At 43.0% G+C, this 19,080-nt stretch overlaps 1 protein-coding gene across 7 annotated transcripts in view; it reads right to left on the reverse strand.

The window, feature by feature from the left end:
* The window catches only part of CRADD (CASP2 and RIPK1 domain containing adaptor with death domain), a 234,986-nt gene extending 216,379 nt beyond the window's left edge, over positions 1-18,607 (reverse strand). For 6 of the 7 annotated variants that reach the window (XR_009054664.1, XM_057741503.1, XM_057741504.1 and 3 more), the window contains exons 1-2: positions 18,481-18,607; positions 16,943-17,246 (exon numbers count right to left, since the gene is read on the reverse strand). Coding sequence is in view for 5 of the 7 variants with exons in the window: in XM_057741503.1 (XP_057597486.1) it covers positions 16,943-17,240 (298 nt within the window). In the remaining 2 variants the exon portion in view is untranslated. Of the gene's footprint in view, positions 1-12,740; positions 12,859-16,942; positions 17,247-18,480 lie in introns of all 7 variants that reach the window. The other variant, XR_009054665.1, reaches the window with a different exon arrangement.
* Between the last annotated feature and the right edge of the window lie 473 nt (positions 18,608-19,080).

Consider the following 19,080-nt stretch of genomic DNA (forward strand, 5'->3'; position numbering starts at 1 on the left):
AAATCTTCAGTCTTTGAATTTCCCTCATCTTTAAAATGATTTGGCCCTAGGCAGAGCTGGGCTTCAAGGGCTCTGACTGCTGAACCCACAACTGGAATTTTCAGCAATACGGAAGTTAAGGAACCAACCCCCCCACGTGATATTTCATTATTACAACAGTTACCAATAACACTGATAAAATAGATTAATACCCAGACAGACAGGTCAGAACTTACACTGCACAGAGACGAGTACAACTCTGTTTTAAGTTTGGTAAAATATGAATGGCTAATGACTGGTATTCAGCAAACACTAAACAGAAACCACTAGGAAATGCCAAAGAATCACTTTCATGGAAGGTCAAGAACTAAAGCGTTATTATCTGCTGCCTATCCAGGAAGAGCTGAAAAATAAGATAAAGGTTTTCAAAAAGCAATAACAGTGTTATGGGCTGAACTGTCTCTCCAAAATCCATATGCTGAAGCCCTAACCCCTAATACCTAAGACTGTGATTGTACTTGGAGTCTTGAAAGATGTAATTGAGTTAAAATGACACCATTAGGGTGGCCCTTACCCAACCTGCCTGATATCCTGATAAGAGAGGAAAGGAAGACACATGGAGAGACAACGGGATGCACACACAGGGGGATGACCATGTAAAGAGGCAGCAGGAGGGCAGCCATCTGTAAGTCAAGGGGGCCTCAGAAGAAACCAAACCTGCTGACAACTTGATCTTGGGCTTTCAGCCTGCCGAACTGTGAGAAAATTAATTTCTGTTGTTTAAGCCACTAGTCTGGGGTTTTTTATTATGGTAGCCCTAGCAAACTAATATAAATAGTTATGGTACCTGGAGACTACGAGGAAAGTGAAGGGAGCAAATAAAGCCACCACGGATCACTCATTCAACCAACATTCATTGGTCCCACTAGGTATCTGGCAACATGCTAGGTTCTGAGTCTATAAGGATGTAAAACTAAGTTCTTGCCTCACTGAACTCATAGTATGCTTGAGGACAAAAGTCTAACGCAGTATGGATGTGCCAGAACAGAAATATGCCCCTAGCCCTTTGGAAACACAGAAGAGAAGTTTCTCAGCCAGCCATGAAGGGGTCATGCAAAAGCTTCAAGAAAAAGGTGATGTCTGCACTCAGTACTTTAAACAAACAAACAAATAAAACAACAAAAAAAAGCCCACTTTGCAGGACTTCTCTGGCTGTCCAGTGGTTAAGACTCCGCACTTTCACTGCAGGGGGCACGGGTTGAAACCCTGGTTGAGGAACTCAAAAAAAAAAAAAAAAAAGCCCATACATAGGAATATTTTTGAACTGGAGAAAATAAGTATCATTGAGGAGGAGGAAGAAGTCTGATGTGTGAAATGAGGGGTTGTATTCTGGCCATGTTGAGCTCAGGTTCCGAGGACTGGAGTGCAGCTACCTATTTGGGCTGGTGACAGAGATTTAGAAGCAGTTCACATTGAAGTGGTCATCAAGCCAGGGGTACAGATGGGCTTTGCCCAAGAAGAATGGTGCCAGTGAGAGGAGAAGAAGGATTTGACAGAACTCAGGAGAAGACAAGCATTTAAGAGGCAAGCAGACTAAGAAGAAATTGATAAATAGCAGATGGAGAGGCAGGAAGAAAAACATGACGAAGGAAGTAGGCAACATCAAGAATGAGAGTGGCCTCCAATGTCATGCTGCCAAGACAGCAAGTGGTAACCTGAAAAATGCTGATTGACTTAACCGAAGGTCACTGATGACCTCTGTGAAAACAGCTGTAAGGGCCAGAAGTCAAATGACTACAGCTTGAGAAGTGAATCACTGTGTTTAGATGGGAGGAGGTTCCTGAAAACCCCTGGAAATAGAAGCTTTCTCAGTCATCTTCTGAGATAGATGACTGGGGAAGAATCAGACGATAAGATGCAGTTGCAAAAAAAATGCTGGAGGGGTGAGGGTGGGGGGCTCTCATTCTGTCCTTCCAACAGCTCTGGGAGCTACCTGAACACAGAGGGGAAAGGTAAGACGTACAAAGGAGAAAACGGCATTTACTGTGGGGTACCAGCTAACCTTAAAAATACTACCTACATACACACAGCACCTTACGCTTTAGAAGATGTGTTCATACCTCCTCTCATTTAACCTTGGAGAAGAGCAAGAGGCAGCTCTATTTTACACAAAAAGGAATTAAATTCAGAGAAAAAAAAAAAGTCCCAAAGGTCACACAGCAAACAAAAGGTACAAGTAAGACTCCATCCTGAACCTAGACCCACGTCTCCAAAAGCTTACCAAGCATTTTCACTGAAGGAAATGCTATGTGGCCCTTGGCTGGGTCTCAGCTTTCTAATCTGAAAAATGGGAACAATATTATAGTATCTAATTTACACGACTGGCAAATGTAAAGCACCTAAAGGAGCTTGCTCACAACGAATGCCCAATAAACGTGAGTCACTACCAGCTTAAATGCAAAGAGCATAATCTGTACATCAACCATACATCCTGTGTATCCAGTCTTTCAGTGTCCAGTGAATTTCAGTAACTGTCCAAACCAGAAACCTGGGCGTCATCCCAGAATCCTTCTTCTCCCTCAGCCCAGAGTCCAATCAGGTAACAAGTCCTTCCAATCCAGTGCTTCTCAACTTTATTTTCATTATTGTCTCCCTAAGAAGATTTTTCAGACTTTTTTTTTCCAAATTGTATCCCTCCCATGAAATTTCAATACCAGGGGTAACTGCATTTCTGTTTATTAACTATGGCCTTTTTGAAGACCACAAACCACTGTAATAGCTAAGATTTTTTTTTTACACTACCCCCAATTTTCACCCCCTTGGGAACATATCCCCTCATTGAGATTGCCTGTGCTATTCCTCCTTAATCTCTCTCAAGACCATTTCCCTTTTCTCTAGCCTCAATGCCAGTGCCTTGTCCTTCCAATTTTTCACCTGGACTATTCCAGCAGCTTCCAGCTTCCCAACCATGTGCCCCCAGAGTGAGCTAAGTGCAAGTCTGTTCACGTGGATCCCTCTCTCAAAAGTCATCAGCTGTGCTCCACCCCGGTCGGATCTTTCCATGGCGCTCAAGGTCCCTGCTGAGCCATCCTGGGCCTGAACCCCCAGCCTTAGCTGCCATCACCCCCGCTCCAACTAGGCAGCAGGTGCACACAGAGTACAGCCACGGCAGCTCCTGTTACCTCTGCCTAGAGTGCCCTTCCCCTCTGCCTGCCCAGTGAGCTCCTACTTACCCTTCAACGCTCATAATAAAGTATACACGCACTCTTTCAAGCCTTCCCCAATTCTTTTCTACTGCAGGCTAACTAGAAATGTCACTGTCCCTTTCACATATCTCTGTGTCCCAACTCTTCAGTTACCTCTAAAGGTAAGAATAACAGCTGACATTCTAACTAACATTCAACAAACATTAACTGAATGTGTAATACATGCCAGGCTCTGTTCTAAGTACTTTACATATATCATCTCACTTATCTGGAGCACCTTGAGAGCAGGGATTATACCTTAATTTTTGTACCGGATTAACTCCTGGCACGTAGTAGGCATTCAAGAAGTGCTTGCTGAAATAATGCAGGAAGCAAAGTTTTGGTGTTTCTCATACCTGCTCTTTTCTCTGATTTATACAGCCCCTCCTACAATGGTTTACGGTATTTACCCTGGTAATAAAGTGTGAGGGGGATGAGATATGACTATTCTGTCCAAGGTTTTAACAGTTTCTTTAAAATAAACTGATTTGGAGTAAAAGAAAAAAAAGGGGGGGGGGTGGTATTAGGGATGCCTTTCCAAGCCCAAGGCAGAAAAATCGAATCTACAATTCAGAATACTAACATATTTACAAATCTAGTCAATTTGAAGGATTTAAATATATCTTAACATCCCACAAGCAAAGGCTTAATCACCTATAGCCCAACAGTTTGGGAAAAACAATGAAGAAGAAAGACTTAGAAATGCAGTAGAATTTAGGACTTCTCTGGTGGTGCAGTAGTTAAGAATCTGCCTGCCAATGCAAGGGACATGGGTTCAAGTTCGATCCCTGCTCTGGGAAGATCCCACATGCTGTGGAGTAACTAAGTCCACGCGCCACAACTACCGATCCTGCGCTCTAGAGCCTGTGAGCCACAACTATTGAGCCCATGTGCCACAACTACTAAAGCCCACGCACCTAGAGCCTGTGCTCCACAAGAGAAGCCACCGCAATGAGAAGCCAGAGCACCACAATGAAGAGTAGCCCCCATTCTCCACAACTAGAGAAAGCCCACCCACAGCAACAAAGACCCAATGCAGCCAATAAATTAACTTATTTATTTATTAAAATAAATAACTCACAACTCGCATGTTGTTAAAAAAAAAAGTAGTAGTATTTAAAAGCATACAAACAGGAGACTCTGAAAAAATCAGGTTATATAATAATCTAGTGAAACACTTTGAAATAGGATACTCACAGAAAGATAAACAGAAAAATACTTTAAACAGCAGAGTGAAAAATGCTACTCATAATTCCTTGTCATTGGAGAAGGTCAAGTCCAGTGCTCCCCACCCCCACCTTCTACTAATTGAAACAGCAACCAGCCTTAATAATAATGTGAAAAGACTACTTCGAGTTGATTCAGAAAGTTTTACTCTGAAGAAAAGTATGTATTTTTATACACACACATATAATCTTCTGAATTTTTTTCTTTATTTGGCATCACATGGATCTCAGTGTTAGTAACAAGTAAATAATAACTTTCTAGAAATGACTAGAGTTCGGAAAAGAAAGAGCTGCTAAAACAAAATTTCCTGTGGTAAAACCCCAAATACTACATTTCACGACTCGTTTATTATAAACTGTGGTTATCTCTGGGTAATAAGATTATGGGTGATTTCCATTTTCTTGGTATCTTTCTAGAGCCTTTTTTAAACAACAACAAATACGTGTTGCTTTTATACTCAGAAACAAATCTATTTTCACTTTTAAAAACATGTTTTTGTTAAACACTGACATTAAATAACATTTGTTATTAATTTGCAAGTCATTTTCATGTAGGGCAGCTAATTTTTCATTTATGATAAGAAATATACACATTTTAAACCACTACATCTGGTAAGTACAAGTCCCCCAAATAATTGACATACTGCTCCCCCACCCCCACCCCAGGAAATGTGAGGTCTCTGTCTCCTCTCTTTGAATCTGGGCTTTGGGATAGCTTAACTGAAAGAACACAGTGAACGTCAACACCATGCCAGTGTGCAGATCCAGGACTTAAACCAGCAGCTTCTACTTCCTGCCTTTTGAAACTCAACCACCATGTCGTGAGGAAACCCCAGCCGCCTGTAGAAAGGCCCCTGTGTGGAGAGAAACCAACAAGCAGTACCAATTTACCAGAAATGCGAGCAACCCACCTCGGAAATGTATCCTCCAGCCCCAGGTAAACCACCCCAACTGGCACCAGGTGAAGCAGAAATGAGCTGTCCCTTCTGTGCCCTGTCCAAATTGCACACTCATGGGTAAACTACATGACTGTTATTTTAAGCCACTACGTTTTAGAGCAGCTTGTTATACAACAAAAGATAACCAGAATACCATGTTTTACTTTATGCATTGGCCTCCACCTTTCCCCAGTTGCGATTTAAACTCTTTTACGGGAACTCCCTGGCAGTCCAGTGGTTAGGATTTGACACTTTCACTGCTGGGGCCCCGGGTTCGATCCCTGGCCGGGGAACTAAGATCTCGTAAACCATGCAGAGCAGTGAAAAACAAAAAAACAAACAAAAAAAAAACCCCAACCTTTAAAAAAATAAAAATAAACTCTTTGAGGGTATGACTCTGACTTTACATTCATCTTTATAGTCATTCCTTCATTCATTCAATAAGCGTGAGGATTAACATATATCTAACACTATACTAGACAGATTCTGCAAGTACAGAGATAAAAACAGCCTCTGCCTCAGAGAAGATTATACTCTATTTGTAGGGAGAAACGAAAAAGTAGACAATAGCAACCATAATCTCAAAGCCTTAGCGGAATAGCCAGCAATGGCAGATACTCAACAAATGTTGCCTAATGAAAGAATGAATAAATCAGGCTCTAAGAACTACTCCGGGAATTATGTACTATCATCCTTTTACAGATGAGGTGCACCCATTAGCAATGTATTACTTCTTAGCTCTAAGTTCACCCTCTTTTGCCGTGCTCTGTGATACTGGGGCTGGACCCTGCAAACATTTCTCCTTTGTCAGATGGTGCAGTGTTAGTCTTCATCAATAGAGGGCACTGGAGGGATACGGCAAGGCCATTGCAGAGGAAGGGGCTTTTCATTCCCGTTTGGGACGCTCTATCCCCTCTACTACTGCCACTGGCGTTTGGCAAACATAAAGGCGCTCACTCTCCAGGGAATTTCCCTACTGCTCAGCAGTCCGCTTTCTGAGAATCAACTCTGGTCTACCCGCGTTCTCTATCAAGTTTCCCAACCTGGTGGGCTGCTTTGACAGACCAGCTCCAGCGTAAGCCCTGGCAGGTTCGCTGGCCTCCAGCCGGCTGCATGTTCGTGTAGCACATGCAGCCGTCACTTCATCTCCAGTGAGGTCTGAGCCTCAGGCCTGGAGGGGGGGCGGGGGGCGGGGCGCTCCTGCAAGCTCTTAGTGCCTTCATCCGGTACCGTCCTTCAGCCCTGGAAGACGCAGCTGCGCCTTCTCTTTGCTGTAATTCCTGTCTTCCTCAGAGACCTCGTCTACCCTGTTAGTAGTCAGCCACTGTCAACTTTTTACGAGTGTATAATTCTTTATATTAAATTTTCCTTATTCAAATTACTATGTGGTTTGGTCTCTAGAATGGATCCTGACAGGCACGTGAAGCAATAAAAGGGCTCAAACAAGGACGAGAGGCCCGAGAAAGCACATTTTCCCGTGGCACCATCAAGTGACTAATTAAGAATAAAAAGAAACTGAAAGGGAAGAGACACGTTTAAAGATTCAATGAATAAAAACTACATGTCAATCTCTTTTAAAATCTTTGTCTAATCACATTTCTTGGCAAATATTTTTTGTCTTCTTTGGTATTTCTTTTAATATCCCATTTGGTAAAATGTTTAAAACAAACAAACAAACACAAACAAACCTTGAAAAACAAAAACAAAAACAAAACAAGCCGCAAGACCCAAGGCAAGAAAGGGTCAGGAAATAAAGAAGCAGTGGCTAGCGCAGGTCAGGTAATCTAAGGCATGTGACTCCAATCAGAACCAAAAACTGGACTTAGAGACAGGATTGCCTAGTGATCGATAAGACTGGAGGACCAGACTGTGACTGTTCACATCTCAGCTCTGCTACTATTAAGCTGTGTGACTTTGGGCCATTTATCTAATGACAATAATAGTACCTACTTCAAAGGTCTATGAGGATAAAGTGAGTTTATATATGTAAAGCCCTTAGGCTAGAACTCAGTCCAAATTATCTTTCTAACCCCCTCTCTGTTTCCATTCTCAATCCATTTTCCCCCCAAGTATTGTCTGATTTTGAAAAGGTTTCAGAAGACCTATCTTTCTTTCAAAAACTGTTCTCCTTTACTCTTGCTACCACCTCTGGCCTTCAACCTGGGCCTTGCTGTATTAAAATGTAGAACATCCTCCTTCCTTAAAGGGCTACCACTGCTTTCCAGACCCACAAGTGTGGAACCTGTTAAATATAAAAAGAGTGGGTGTGATATAGTACAGCAGACATCTCTTAATCAGCGTTCACCTCTTCCCTTTGGAACCATCCCTTCCCCACTCCAGGTGACTCTGCTGTCCTAAGGGAAGGGCCCACGACTCAACCCGCTCATCAAGGCCCAGGGTTGCCTCATTCCTGCCCTTACTGAGCACTGGGATTTTAGCAATTCCTTCAAAGTTGTGAACGACCCAGTACACGTTAGAGAATTTTCTACTTTTGCTTATGTTCACAAGAGGTCTGCTGGTTGAACCAAAGAGCCCACATACATGTTTGACCGACTTGCATCCCTTAGTCTCCTCATCGGTAAAGTCTCTGGGGTAACTTACGGCTCTTATCTTCCCCAGTTCTAGCACCAGGGCAAGTCCCAGCAGATGTGTTCTGCTTGCTCTGTAATTCTCCATAACAACTGCACCATTACCACTTAGCCTCCATATACCCTGGGACTGAGAGATGCTTTAAAAGTCTCATATTTAGGTTATAAAACCACAAGCCTCTCATTTGTCACTTACTACCTCTCAGCAGTATTATTTTGGTAACAACGTCGCCACCCTCCCTGCTATCGTGCTGAGCATAAATAGAACATGAACATTTCCAGGAATTGTCAACTTGGCACTTCTCACAAGGAGTTAAGATTTCCTTTATAACACTAACAAAAATAAAGCCTAAGACTAAAACCTACCCCAAACTTCTTCTAGAAGTTATATTTCCTTCTCAATTAAAATTTACTGTTTGGAAAAGTACAATATACTCTTTTTTCCCTCTGGGGCAAAAGTCCTCCAAAGAATCATATTCATATACTCCTTACTGCTCAAACTGAGGAGCAAGTATAAACACAGCTGCCTATTAAAATTAAGTAAAGGCAAACATTCCTGCAGCTAGCTATAACAGCAGCCTACAAGTTTGAACTATACCCATAAAAAGAGAACGCCACCTATTAAAAGTACAGTTAAACTCCGTGCCACCAGAAAAGCTGGTTATTGGAACTGACGAGTTTCCATAGCATGATTTAGGAGCTGCAAAAGTGGGGCCTGATTCCAGGATCTGGCGAGCCAACACACAGTCTCCTGATCACAGCCAAGAAGACTGAGGCTTTTTTTTACTCTCAAGGTAACAAGTTGGGATGGAAGCAACCCAAAGGCCTGTCTCTTGACCCCATATGGCCTCACATTAGACCCTACCCCTCCCCCACCCCTAAAAAAGGGATAAAATGAGAGATGAGGGAGAGAGACCAACCAGGAATTAGTCTTTGGACAATAGGTGGGAAAGAGAAAGAAAAACTCCTGAGGCTTCATGTCTGGGAGAGCCTGGAGTGTGGTGGGGGGGAGAAGTGGGGGGGGGGGGGCTGGTAAATTACAGGCTCTGAAGAGCCACAGGTTATCAGAATTAGGGAGGAGAGAAAAGGACATTTTGAGAAAGTGTCTTTACAGGGCATGAATCAGCAGGCTTTGAAGTCAAAGTGCCTAGATTCCAAATTTGGCTTAACTACACTGTATGACCTTGAACAAGTGACTTAACATCTCTGTGCAATGAGGGTAATAGTACCTTCTGCCTCATCAAGTTACTGTCAGGATTAAATGAATTAACACAAAGGACCTGGAACAGTGCTTGGGACATAGTAAATGAAGCCCCTGATACATGCTATGATTATTATTTCACTGGTATCATTTGAGGTGCTCGGTGAGACACAAAAAAGATTAAAATTCATTTTTAATTATAAACAGAAACTGCGGGCAGACAGACAGACTGTCTGATCAACCCACAGATGGACACACTAAGACAGTCCCAGGTGTCCCTACTGGCCATTTGTGTCTCTCCTCCTCTCATCCATCCTCAAGCCATCTTCAGCTCCCTCTGTAGCTGAGAGCACCAGCCAACTCCCTCTCCTCTGGCAGGTTCTGTCTCCATGTAGACATAGCTTGATCTACAGAGCACACAGTACTGTGGATGGTCTGTAAGTACCAAACAATGTGAACAGACAACGAAAGTAATTTCCCCAAATCCAAATTCACCAGATAATTCAAAACCCCCTCATCAGTTTTGTTCTATGAACATGTAGCCTATGAATCCCCATAGAGCTATAAAGGAGTTTAATGTTGGTAGTAGAGTTACACCTGCATGGGGTCTGAGATGCTAGAACACTCTTAAGCAACAGTGCTCAGGGAATTCAAAGAATTAAAAACAATGGTGAGCACAGATTTAAAACAAAACTATCTATCCTTGTACGTCTCCATTCCTACCTCCCTTGCACCTTCCTCCACCGGAAAACAAGAGCAACTCTTCAAGCAAGTGCACAGCTTTGGGAGGCCCACACCCAGGGAGCAATAAGTGAGAAAGGAGCCAAGAGCCCAGACCGCTGGTCGGATCTCAAGGCTCTCAATCCTGGCTGCATTTCAGAATTACTAGGAAGGTGTTTGTGCCTGTGTATGGGTGTTTGTGTCTTTAATACCACTGCCCAGACCCCACGCCACAGGTTTTGGTATGAATTGGCCTGAGGCGAAGGCTGAGGCTCATTAGTTTTATTTTGTTTTTTAAGCCAGAGTTGAAAAACACTGAGCTAAATGAACCCTGATGGTCAACAGGGTGACTGATGTAGCCAAGTGATTCATACATTCACAGGAGGGAGAAAAAAATAAAAAGTCACAGTGAGAATTTCTAAAAGGGAAGAACATTACATCCATTTTTTAGAGAGATATGGAGGCATCCCTGCTGGGGAGAGACCTGTCACATGGTTTGCTATTCCTAGAAAGAGCCGCAGTTTGCTGCCAACAGATGCATTATTTCATCAGTCCCATAAATACTTGATAAAAGTCTTCCACTCCTCCTTTATGTCCGCCTTGCAGAAGGGGGTAGGGGGTGGGGAGGGGGGAGTCTTCTGACAAAATGCAGGATTGAACCATCAAAATCTCCTTTTAAATGACTAAAATTGTCATTGATAAAAATAAAATATTTTAGTAAAATCTCATCCCAGTATAGCTGTAAAAGCCCTTGAAATTTTCCTCTTAAAACGAAGCAAAAAGCACTAGTACAATTTTTTAAAGGCTAATTTCAATGATTAACACTACAGCATAATACAATTTCATTTTGAACCCAGCAGGGAGCCAAGTTTGCACAGCAAAAGTCCTACATCGAGAGTCGGGAGGCCTGGGTTCCAGTCCTGGCAGTAAATGACATGAACTAGCTGCGTGATCGTGGGCAAGCTGTCTTAATCTCCCTAAAACTCAGCTTTCTCAGGGAAAAGTCAGCTGATGCGCACGCATCACCCTCCCAGTCTAAAAGTCTGGAATACCAGCACGTGTCTCCATTTTGCTGACTTGTTACATTAGCAAGTGAATGCGTTTACAATTTAGACAACGTAAAATTAAGTCATTCCGGCAATTCTGCTACTAAATTTAACCAGTTCCCAGCCACTGTGCATCCACTGAATAAGCAAAACAGTAAAGTAACTCGAATATGGCGTTATCGTCGGTCTGAACCAGAGCCAGAGCCTTCCTGCCCCACCTATGCCAGCCCCAAACTCCCGTCGTCTTTTTAAATGAGAAAATACCGGAAACATTTTCACACGGTTTGCCGTATCTTCATACCATTATTATTTTCTTAGTATTCTTCATGTTGACTCATTTTTACTTAAATACAAACAATGTATTTTAAAGGAACTTCATAAACAGAAAGCAGTTCTACTTGCCGTAATGTCAGGAAACCGTTAAATCGATACAAGGGAAAAAAACAAGCAAAACAACTAAATTCTAACTAAATACTGTTGTCTACAAAATGCTTTAAACATGAGCTTTTGCTGTCTGTTAGGAAGAAAAATTGGCATGTGTCAAGAGAGATGTTACAGAAATACTTGTACCAAATGGAGGCTTTAACTTGGATGTGATCAGGATTGAAACAGAAGGAGAAAGGAAAAAGCTCTTTCACCTTGTGATTTCATCGCACATCCACATATCGTCTAAAATCATCTTAAGAGCCACCCAAGTTCATGGCTGTGCACACATCTTACATTCTGGGAAACACAGCGATAAACGGTCGAGCCTGGGCCTTTGTGACTGGCAATGTGACAGAGCATCTCTCTGGGAGAAAGCTTATTCTCCCAGAAAGGCCTGGGCTCTAGCCACCCTGTCACCTGGGCTCCCACTTGAGTTCATTTGCATTCGTGGTCCCCTCTACCTGAAAGCTCTTCCTCCAGGTACCCACTCTGTTGAAGAATTCAGGTCCCTGCTCAACGTCCTCTCATCAGAGAAGCTTTCCCTGACCACTCCACATTCTACGGGAAGCCCTTTCTCAACACCACACATGCTGTTCTTCAAAGCACTCTCATCTGTCCCCATCAGACTACAGAATACAGTGAGCTCCAGAAGAACAGGGGCTTCGTTTACTACAACATACCCAGCACCCAATGTCCGGCACATGGTCAAGACTAGTATTTGCTGAATGAATGAATGAATCTTCTCAGCTGATCCAGAGATCGTTCATGTATCTTTACTACCTAGTGCCTGGCATCTAGTTGGTCCCCCGGAAGTAGACGATAATCATGCAGGGGGCACACTGAAACCTGGGCTCTCTGAAGACTCTGCCCTTAGCACACGGAGGGGTCTTGCTCTGGATGCTGACCCACTATCCCCTCTCTAGCACGCAAGATGCCACAGAGTGAACACTACTCAGCCACAGCGGAAGTGCCTGGACAGACCACAAGCCTGATGAACGAAGATCAACACTGAACTCACCATACCCACAGCAGGTATGAATTCATGGCATGATTCAAAACTCCCAGGCTAAAAACCTCTCCTATAAGCCTACTACAATACCTAAAGTAAAAACTTTGTTGCTTTTTCATTGCTCACAGTAACTTCAAATGTATCCAAGTATATATCTGACAGCCAGAGTATGTCTCAAAACAGTGGCTGATGTGGCTCTGCGTGGTCACACAAGGCCAGCTCCAAAAGGGACAGGCTGAGCCCCAGAGCCTCTGGGTAGGGGGGAAACAGGCCGGCCCTGCATCCTGCTCCAGTGAGGGCAGCCACAGAGAACAGGACACAGGGTCCATGGCGAGGACCAGCGCAAGCTCAGGCAAGGATACAACAAATGTCAGCCCCAGGACAGCCACTCCCGCAGGCCAAAGACTTGAGGCATCTGCTGCTAACACAGGAGGCACTGAGCTGCATTCCAAGATATCTATCTTTCATCCTCGCTGGTGGCTAAAAGAATATAAAGCAGAAATTTAGCCTCGGGAGGAAGAAGAGGAAGAAAAAACAAACAAAAAACCAAAAAACAAAAAAAACCCCGTAAAACTCCCAAGCTTAAAAATGACTAGGGTGAAAGGCAGGGTTGCCCGGCTGACTGTTAAGTGGGAATCATGGCAGAGACCCAGTCCCACAGCCGGGGCCAACATGGTAGAACAGGGAGTCCTTGGGCCCAGAGTCACTCCCATCATGACTTAAGGCTAAGTCCCACCAGCTGGTGAGACCGGGGCTGCTGACAAACCTCCTTTCCAGATCCAGATTAGCTCAGGCACCAGAGCGAGCTTGTCAGCCTAGACAGTGCCCGTGAGTAGTGAGAAGCCAGGCGGGCAGGTACATGCTGCCTTTACCCAGATTCAGCACTATCCTCATCGCCTAAGTGACCTGCCAGGAGCCCAGGGAGGATTTCCAGCTGATCTAGTGTCTACTATGTGACCTTGGACAGTAAGGGATATACCGTAAAGTGTTCCTTCCATGGTGCCAAGCTGGATTGACTCATTTTATTGCCAGTATTCCTCTTTTAAAATATTAATATGATATTAATATGAGTCTTTATAAGGTGAGAAAAACACAAAATCAATTATCCATTAACATCTTGGGCCTTCTTTTTTTTCTAACAGAGAAAGGGATACCAGTCATCTAGGCACATTCTGAGAGTCAAAGGTTTAAAGTAGTTTTGTTTTGTTTTTTTTTAATGTTTTGGGATTTCCTGGGGGCATGGTTTAGAAGAGAGGGAGAGGATCGAAATACGTGATTCTTCTCTAAAAAAACTGACCCACAGAATATAAACTAAAAGCAACTAACTGGGATCAATCACCAAACAAGGCCTTTGAGGTAGCTCAAAGTTTACAAGTGAAACACAAAAATTAACCAAACAAACAAAAGAGAAACCAAGAATTTCTGAGAAGACCAAAACAAGAAAACTTTTTATAAAACAAAATCAGTTCATTTAGGTCAATCACGGTCAACCCCTTGGCCAAACAGAAAGCCATTCCTCCTCATTCGTTTTCAAAGCCTCCCAAGAGGAGACCACCAAACCTATACAAATTAATTAATATTTGCAACCAAAATGAGTAAAAAGTCAGAACAGGTTAATGTATACACATACGCATATAAGCACCATATTTTCCTACATTCTAATTCCTCAAAATTCAAACATGCCCTTACAGAAATTTAAATGGACTCTTTAAAAGCTTATTAAAATTACTCCATTACAACACTGGAGAAGCACTGGAGTCCTGGGAAATAGGCCTCTGGGTCTATTTGCATTTTTTACAGGGACATTAAATTGAAGGCATTTCAAGTCTAACACTCTTTCCAGGATGTTTTTTAACAATGTTTCCAATTAATTAAGTCCTAATTTAATTTTATAATTAAAGTACTACCATAAAATTAATTTAAATACTTAACGTTTAAAGTCTCAAATAAAGAAGGCTGTTAACTAACAACTCCTTTAAAATATCATTTCCTCCATGCCTTACACATATAAATATTGCTGAAACTTATGGTGTAGTGAATTTTCCATAACATATGTGGATTGTGAAAGTGATTTTTATAAGATGGAAAACTACACAGTGAAGAATGGAATCATAAACTCCAGATTCAGGGCTTATGGGTGAACGGAGGTTAGGGATGAGCTAGAATTGGGAGGAGGACCCACAGGGTCCTCAAAGGCCATGTAAGATTTTTTTAACTGAGTGATGAGGAGACAGGTGTTCACGGTACTATTATTCTTCACACCTTACTCATATTTTGTAATCTTTCTTAAAATATTCAACAACTAGCAAAAACTATTTAAAAAGTGAGTTTGTGTAACTGCCACTGTGGAAGGTATATAGAACATTATGTAAACCAAACTCTGTCTTCAGGATATATTTTTCAGTAGCAGTGTTACTCAACAAGAAGTCAAATAATTAAGAGGACTTTGCTTGTGCAATAGCCAACCTGTTGTTCCATTTAACCACTTCTACAGAATTAACAAATTAATGTTATTTTTCCAAACCTCAACACAGATACACTCAGTTTTTCCCCAGTCCATAATGTTTCATATTGCTCACTAGAAAAAAAAAATTTTTTTTTCTTCAACAGCGCTGTAACTTTCACTATTTGGTAAAAAAATAATTTCAATTTTTCTTGTTCTTTCAATGAACTGGAAGAAATGAAAATGGGGTCACACCTCTTTGAACAACATACAGTGGTACTATTTACAACACGCAAAATGATTATAAAATTAAATATTTCGGTAGTAACAGGCTTTCAATTTGCCTGTTTTGTTGTTTCCAACTATGTGTTACCAAGAGAAACCTCTAGGTCAAATACCATGAAAAGACATTGGACACCCTAATTTTTTTTTAACATCTCCCCACTTCTATGTTATTTACTCTGTTTTCAATCAAGTGGTAGAAACATTTTAGCTACTTCAGTTTGGCTTTGTTCACACACCTGGAGTATTTTATTTTGTAAGGATAATCTAACCAGAGAATTCCTGTGGTCCTCAAAGGCCAGCTTTTTTCAGTATTTCAAAAAAGCCTAAAATATACATTTAACTGTAATTTGGCCATGCTAGGAAATGAAAATATTTTTGCTTTTTCCACTGGGATTTTACCAGGCCTTCCTAAGTCAACCAGTTATCTCATGATGATCAAATATTCAGACATATGTCATTAATAAAAATATTGGAAGGGGACTTCCTAGGTGGCTCAGTGGGTAAGAATCCACCTGCCAATGCAGGGGACATGGGTTAGATCCCTGCCCTAGGAAGATACCACATGCCGCAGAGCACCTAAGCCCATGCGCCACAGCTACTGAGCCTGCGCCTAGAGCCCGTGCTCTGCAACAAGAGAGGCCACCGCAATGAGAAGCCCACACATCACAATGAGTAGCTCCTGCTCACCGCAACTAGAGAAAGCCTGTGCACAGCAACGAAGACCCAACACAGCCAATAAAATAAATAAATCAATAAATTTATTTTAAAAAATTGGAAGAATTAATGATGATTACTTAATACACGTGGTCTGGAAAATCATTCAAATACAAGGTCCATGGGGCACAAATAATAAAAGTGATCTCTTTATTATCAGTATTTGTCTTTTTACCAGTTATACTGGTATTTAAAAAACAGCAACAATAAATTCTGGGGACCCCTGAGTTGGGGTAGTTCTAACTATCATTGCTATAAAAAACTGCGAATGTCGATTTCCTAACTCTGTTAAAAATCTGCAAGTCAACTTTCCTTTTTTTCTTTTTTTTTTTTCCAACTTAGTTCTCTGCTCCTCAATCTCTGTAAAAAGTAGAAGTCATGGGAGGTGTGTTTCGTATCACATCTTCTTCCTGCTACAAGCCAGGCTGATAGCACTAGGATTGCTTCTCTTTTCCATAGCTTCCAACTTTCCTTAAAATCAAAATAAGACACCCCCCCCAAAAAAAAAACTACTGTCCTTATAAAATTAAATACTCCAGGTGTCTGAACAAAGCCAAACTAAAAACGATGAATTTAAATCAATAGCCTTTAAAAACAAACTAAGACAGCCTTCCAAATAATCCCCTTTGGCCATGCAGGACAGCCCAGGAAACAGGTGCAAGGCATGCCTTCCTAGAGGCTGTCCCCTCCTTCATGAGTCTGACCTTTTCCAGTCAGCCGCTCTGGTACCCCACGAATTAGTTATCAGGAAGCCTAAAGCCTGCTTTCCCATCTGCACTTTCCAAATGGCTCCCGATGCCAAGGGCTGAGATGCAACCTGGCTCTCAGATGAGAACATGCCTCCCAAGTGACCTGCCAACTTTCCCTGGAAGCATTTCTAAATGTATCCTCTGAGCTCCCTCCTCACCCTCTCAATCATGGCCCATTCCTCCTTTCTTCCCTGCACTTCCTAATTCCACCTCCTCATCGGGTCCCTCCAACGGCATATGCCTTTCGTACAAACTCTTTACCCACTTTCAGGACCTGCCGACCCCCAACCAGACTAAAACCCCAACCTCAAATCCAAAGGGAATAGTTTCCACAATTTTGGAGCTGGTCTGGAGTGATCTTTTTGAGGCCTACCTGCAGGCAGCTCAACTATGGCTTCTTCTCTTGCCTTCTCCAGCTTCTCCCTCACCCAGGGGAATTCCTGCAGGGAATCTAGGAATGCATCGAATGCTTTAGGACCCCTGCAAGGTAGGATATCCAGCAGCAGCATTGTTTTCCGGAGGCCTGTGGCTTGAGCTTTGATTTCTTGAACGTGGCTTTCCGTCAAGATCCCTTCCTGGTAAAGATACTGGAGGACCAGTCCCTCCACCAGTACCTCTGCACCCAGCTCCAGGCGGAGGGAGCGAAGCACGTGCTTGTCTCTAGCCTCCATTTCCCTCTGGGAAGAGACAAAATAGTAGCTCAGATCACAGGAAGCCTGATGAGCCCCTAAAGAGAGTGCCTTACAGTGCAAGCTCCTTAAGGTCATGGACATCTTTGAACCCTGACAGAATGCCACGGTGTTTAATACATGGCTGTTAAGCCGAGCTGAATCAATTTTGAATGCTTCAAAACACGATGAACAGCACTGAACATGAATCATCTTCTCTGCTTTTACTTTCCACACAATGGGTCCTAGCTCCCTTCCTTGTTCCATAAAGAGATTTGGGGAAAAGTGGATCAGAGATCCTGCTTAAAAAGCAACTTTTATCTGAGGATTACAGAGAAGTATTTCATTCTAACATACTTGAGAAGAAACAGTGCTTTTATTTTCATATTGCCTTCATCAGAGCTACCCCACCACCGCAGAAACAGCCAATATGCACACAGGCGCCCTTTAGACTGCGGGCATTTGCAGAACCGGATCAGCAATGGAAGTGGGACCAGACACCGGCAGATACAATAAGCTTTAGGATATTTTCCTTAAGAGAAAGGCCTATACACCATTGCCTTCAAGGAAAGCATGAAGCGTTCATGCCCAGTCTCTACAGTAAATCTTATACATAGTCACAGGCTCCAGCCCTGCTCTGGAAGAATTTCGAATCTCCATCACAACATTGTCATGGCCACACACGCATGGGACATTTAACGTTGTGTTTTTCTTTTCCTTTAAAAGATAAAAAAAAAAAAGTCCACACGCCATTGAAGGCTTGTTTCCAAGCCCACTGCACCAGTGAGCAGAGGGACGGCTAGGAGGGTACGTAAGTGGCGGCGAGGAGAGGCGGGGGCGGCAAGCGGGGCTTCGTGACACCCACAGAAAGTACAGCCACGGCGGGAGACCCCGAGAGGTGGCAGGTGAGCACAGGGATGTGCCCCCTGGGCTGCCCCCGCCCACGTGGAACTTTTTATTCCCCGTCTCGCCAGCTGAAGCCCTGTGGCATTAGGAACGGGAGGAACTATGAAGATTTTCGGGGCAACCTGACCCGCTAAAAAGGGGGTGCTGGGAATGCCCTGCAGGACAGACCTAGGGGAGAGCGGGCCCCCGGCACCCCCACCGCCACCCCAACCCGGCCGGCTCAGGAACGCCGCAAGTTAGCGGTCGGGGGAGCCACGCAGGACCCAGGCCGCAGACGCCACGGCGAGGGGCCTTCGAGAAAAGACAGAGACGGGGGTACTGGTTTCCTGTTACTTACGTCTGCAAACAAGTATCATAGAAAAAAAAAATGCAACCGGAATCCAAACTGTCAGGGAACCTGTACCATAAGCACCATCTTTATTGAAGGCAAAAACCCTGAACAGGAAGTATTGTCGCCATCTTTGTTAAGGGCAAACACAGGAAGTGCTGTGGCCATCTTTGTTGGTGGACCAAATATCAGGATGAAGCTTTTTTCCGCCATGTTTGCTGTGGGTAAACTGTAACCACCTGGAGATGGAAAATAGCATCATTTACGGGGTTATCGAAGGAAAGGAGTAATTGGATAATTGCATTTTAACACATTTTAACACAGTAACTCCACCAGGGCCTTGCACTCAATTGACATAATATATAGTCGTGTCTAAAAAGTCACCTTATCAGGGAAGGCTTCTATGACCACTCGTATTTAAAATCGCAGTGCCCACCACCACGATGTTTAAAATTGCAACATTCACCTCCTGCACTCCCCATCCCCCTTTCCAGCCTTATTTTTATCTGAAGCACGTATCACGTACTAAAACTTTTATTTAATTATTTACATCTGTTTTCTCCCCACTAAAATGCAAGGTCATTCTTTTATATTACAGGAGTCCTGCCC

Source organism: Hippopotamus amphibius, chromosome 7, assembly GCF_030028045.1.
Source record: "Hippopotamus amphibius kiboko isolate mHipAmp2 chromosome 7, mHipAmp2.hap2, whole genome shotgun sequence".
NCBI classification, from domain to species: domain Eukaryota; kingdom Metazoa; phylum Chordata; class Mammalia; order Artiodactyla; family Hippopotamidae; genus Hippopotamus; species Hippopotamus amphibius.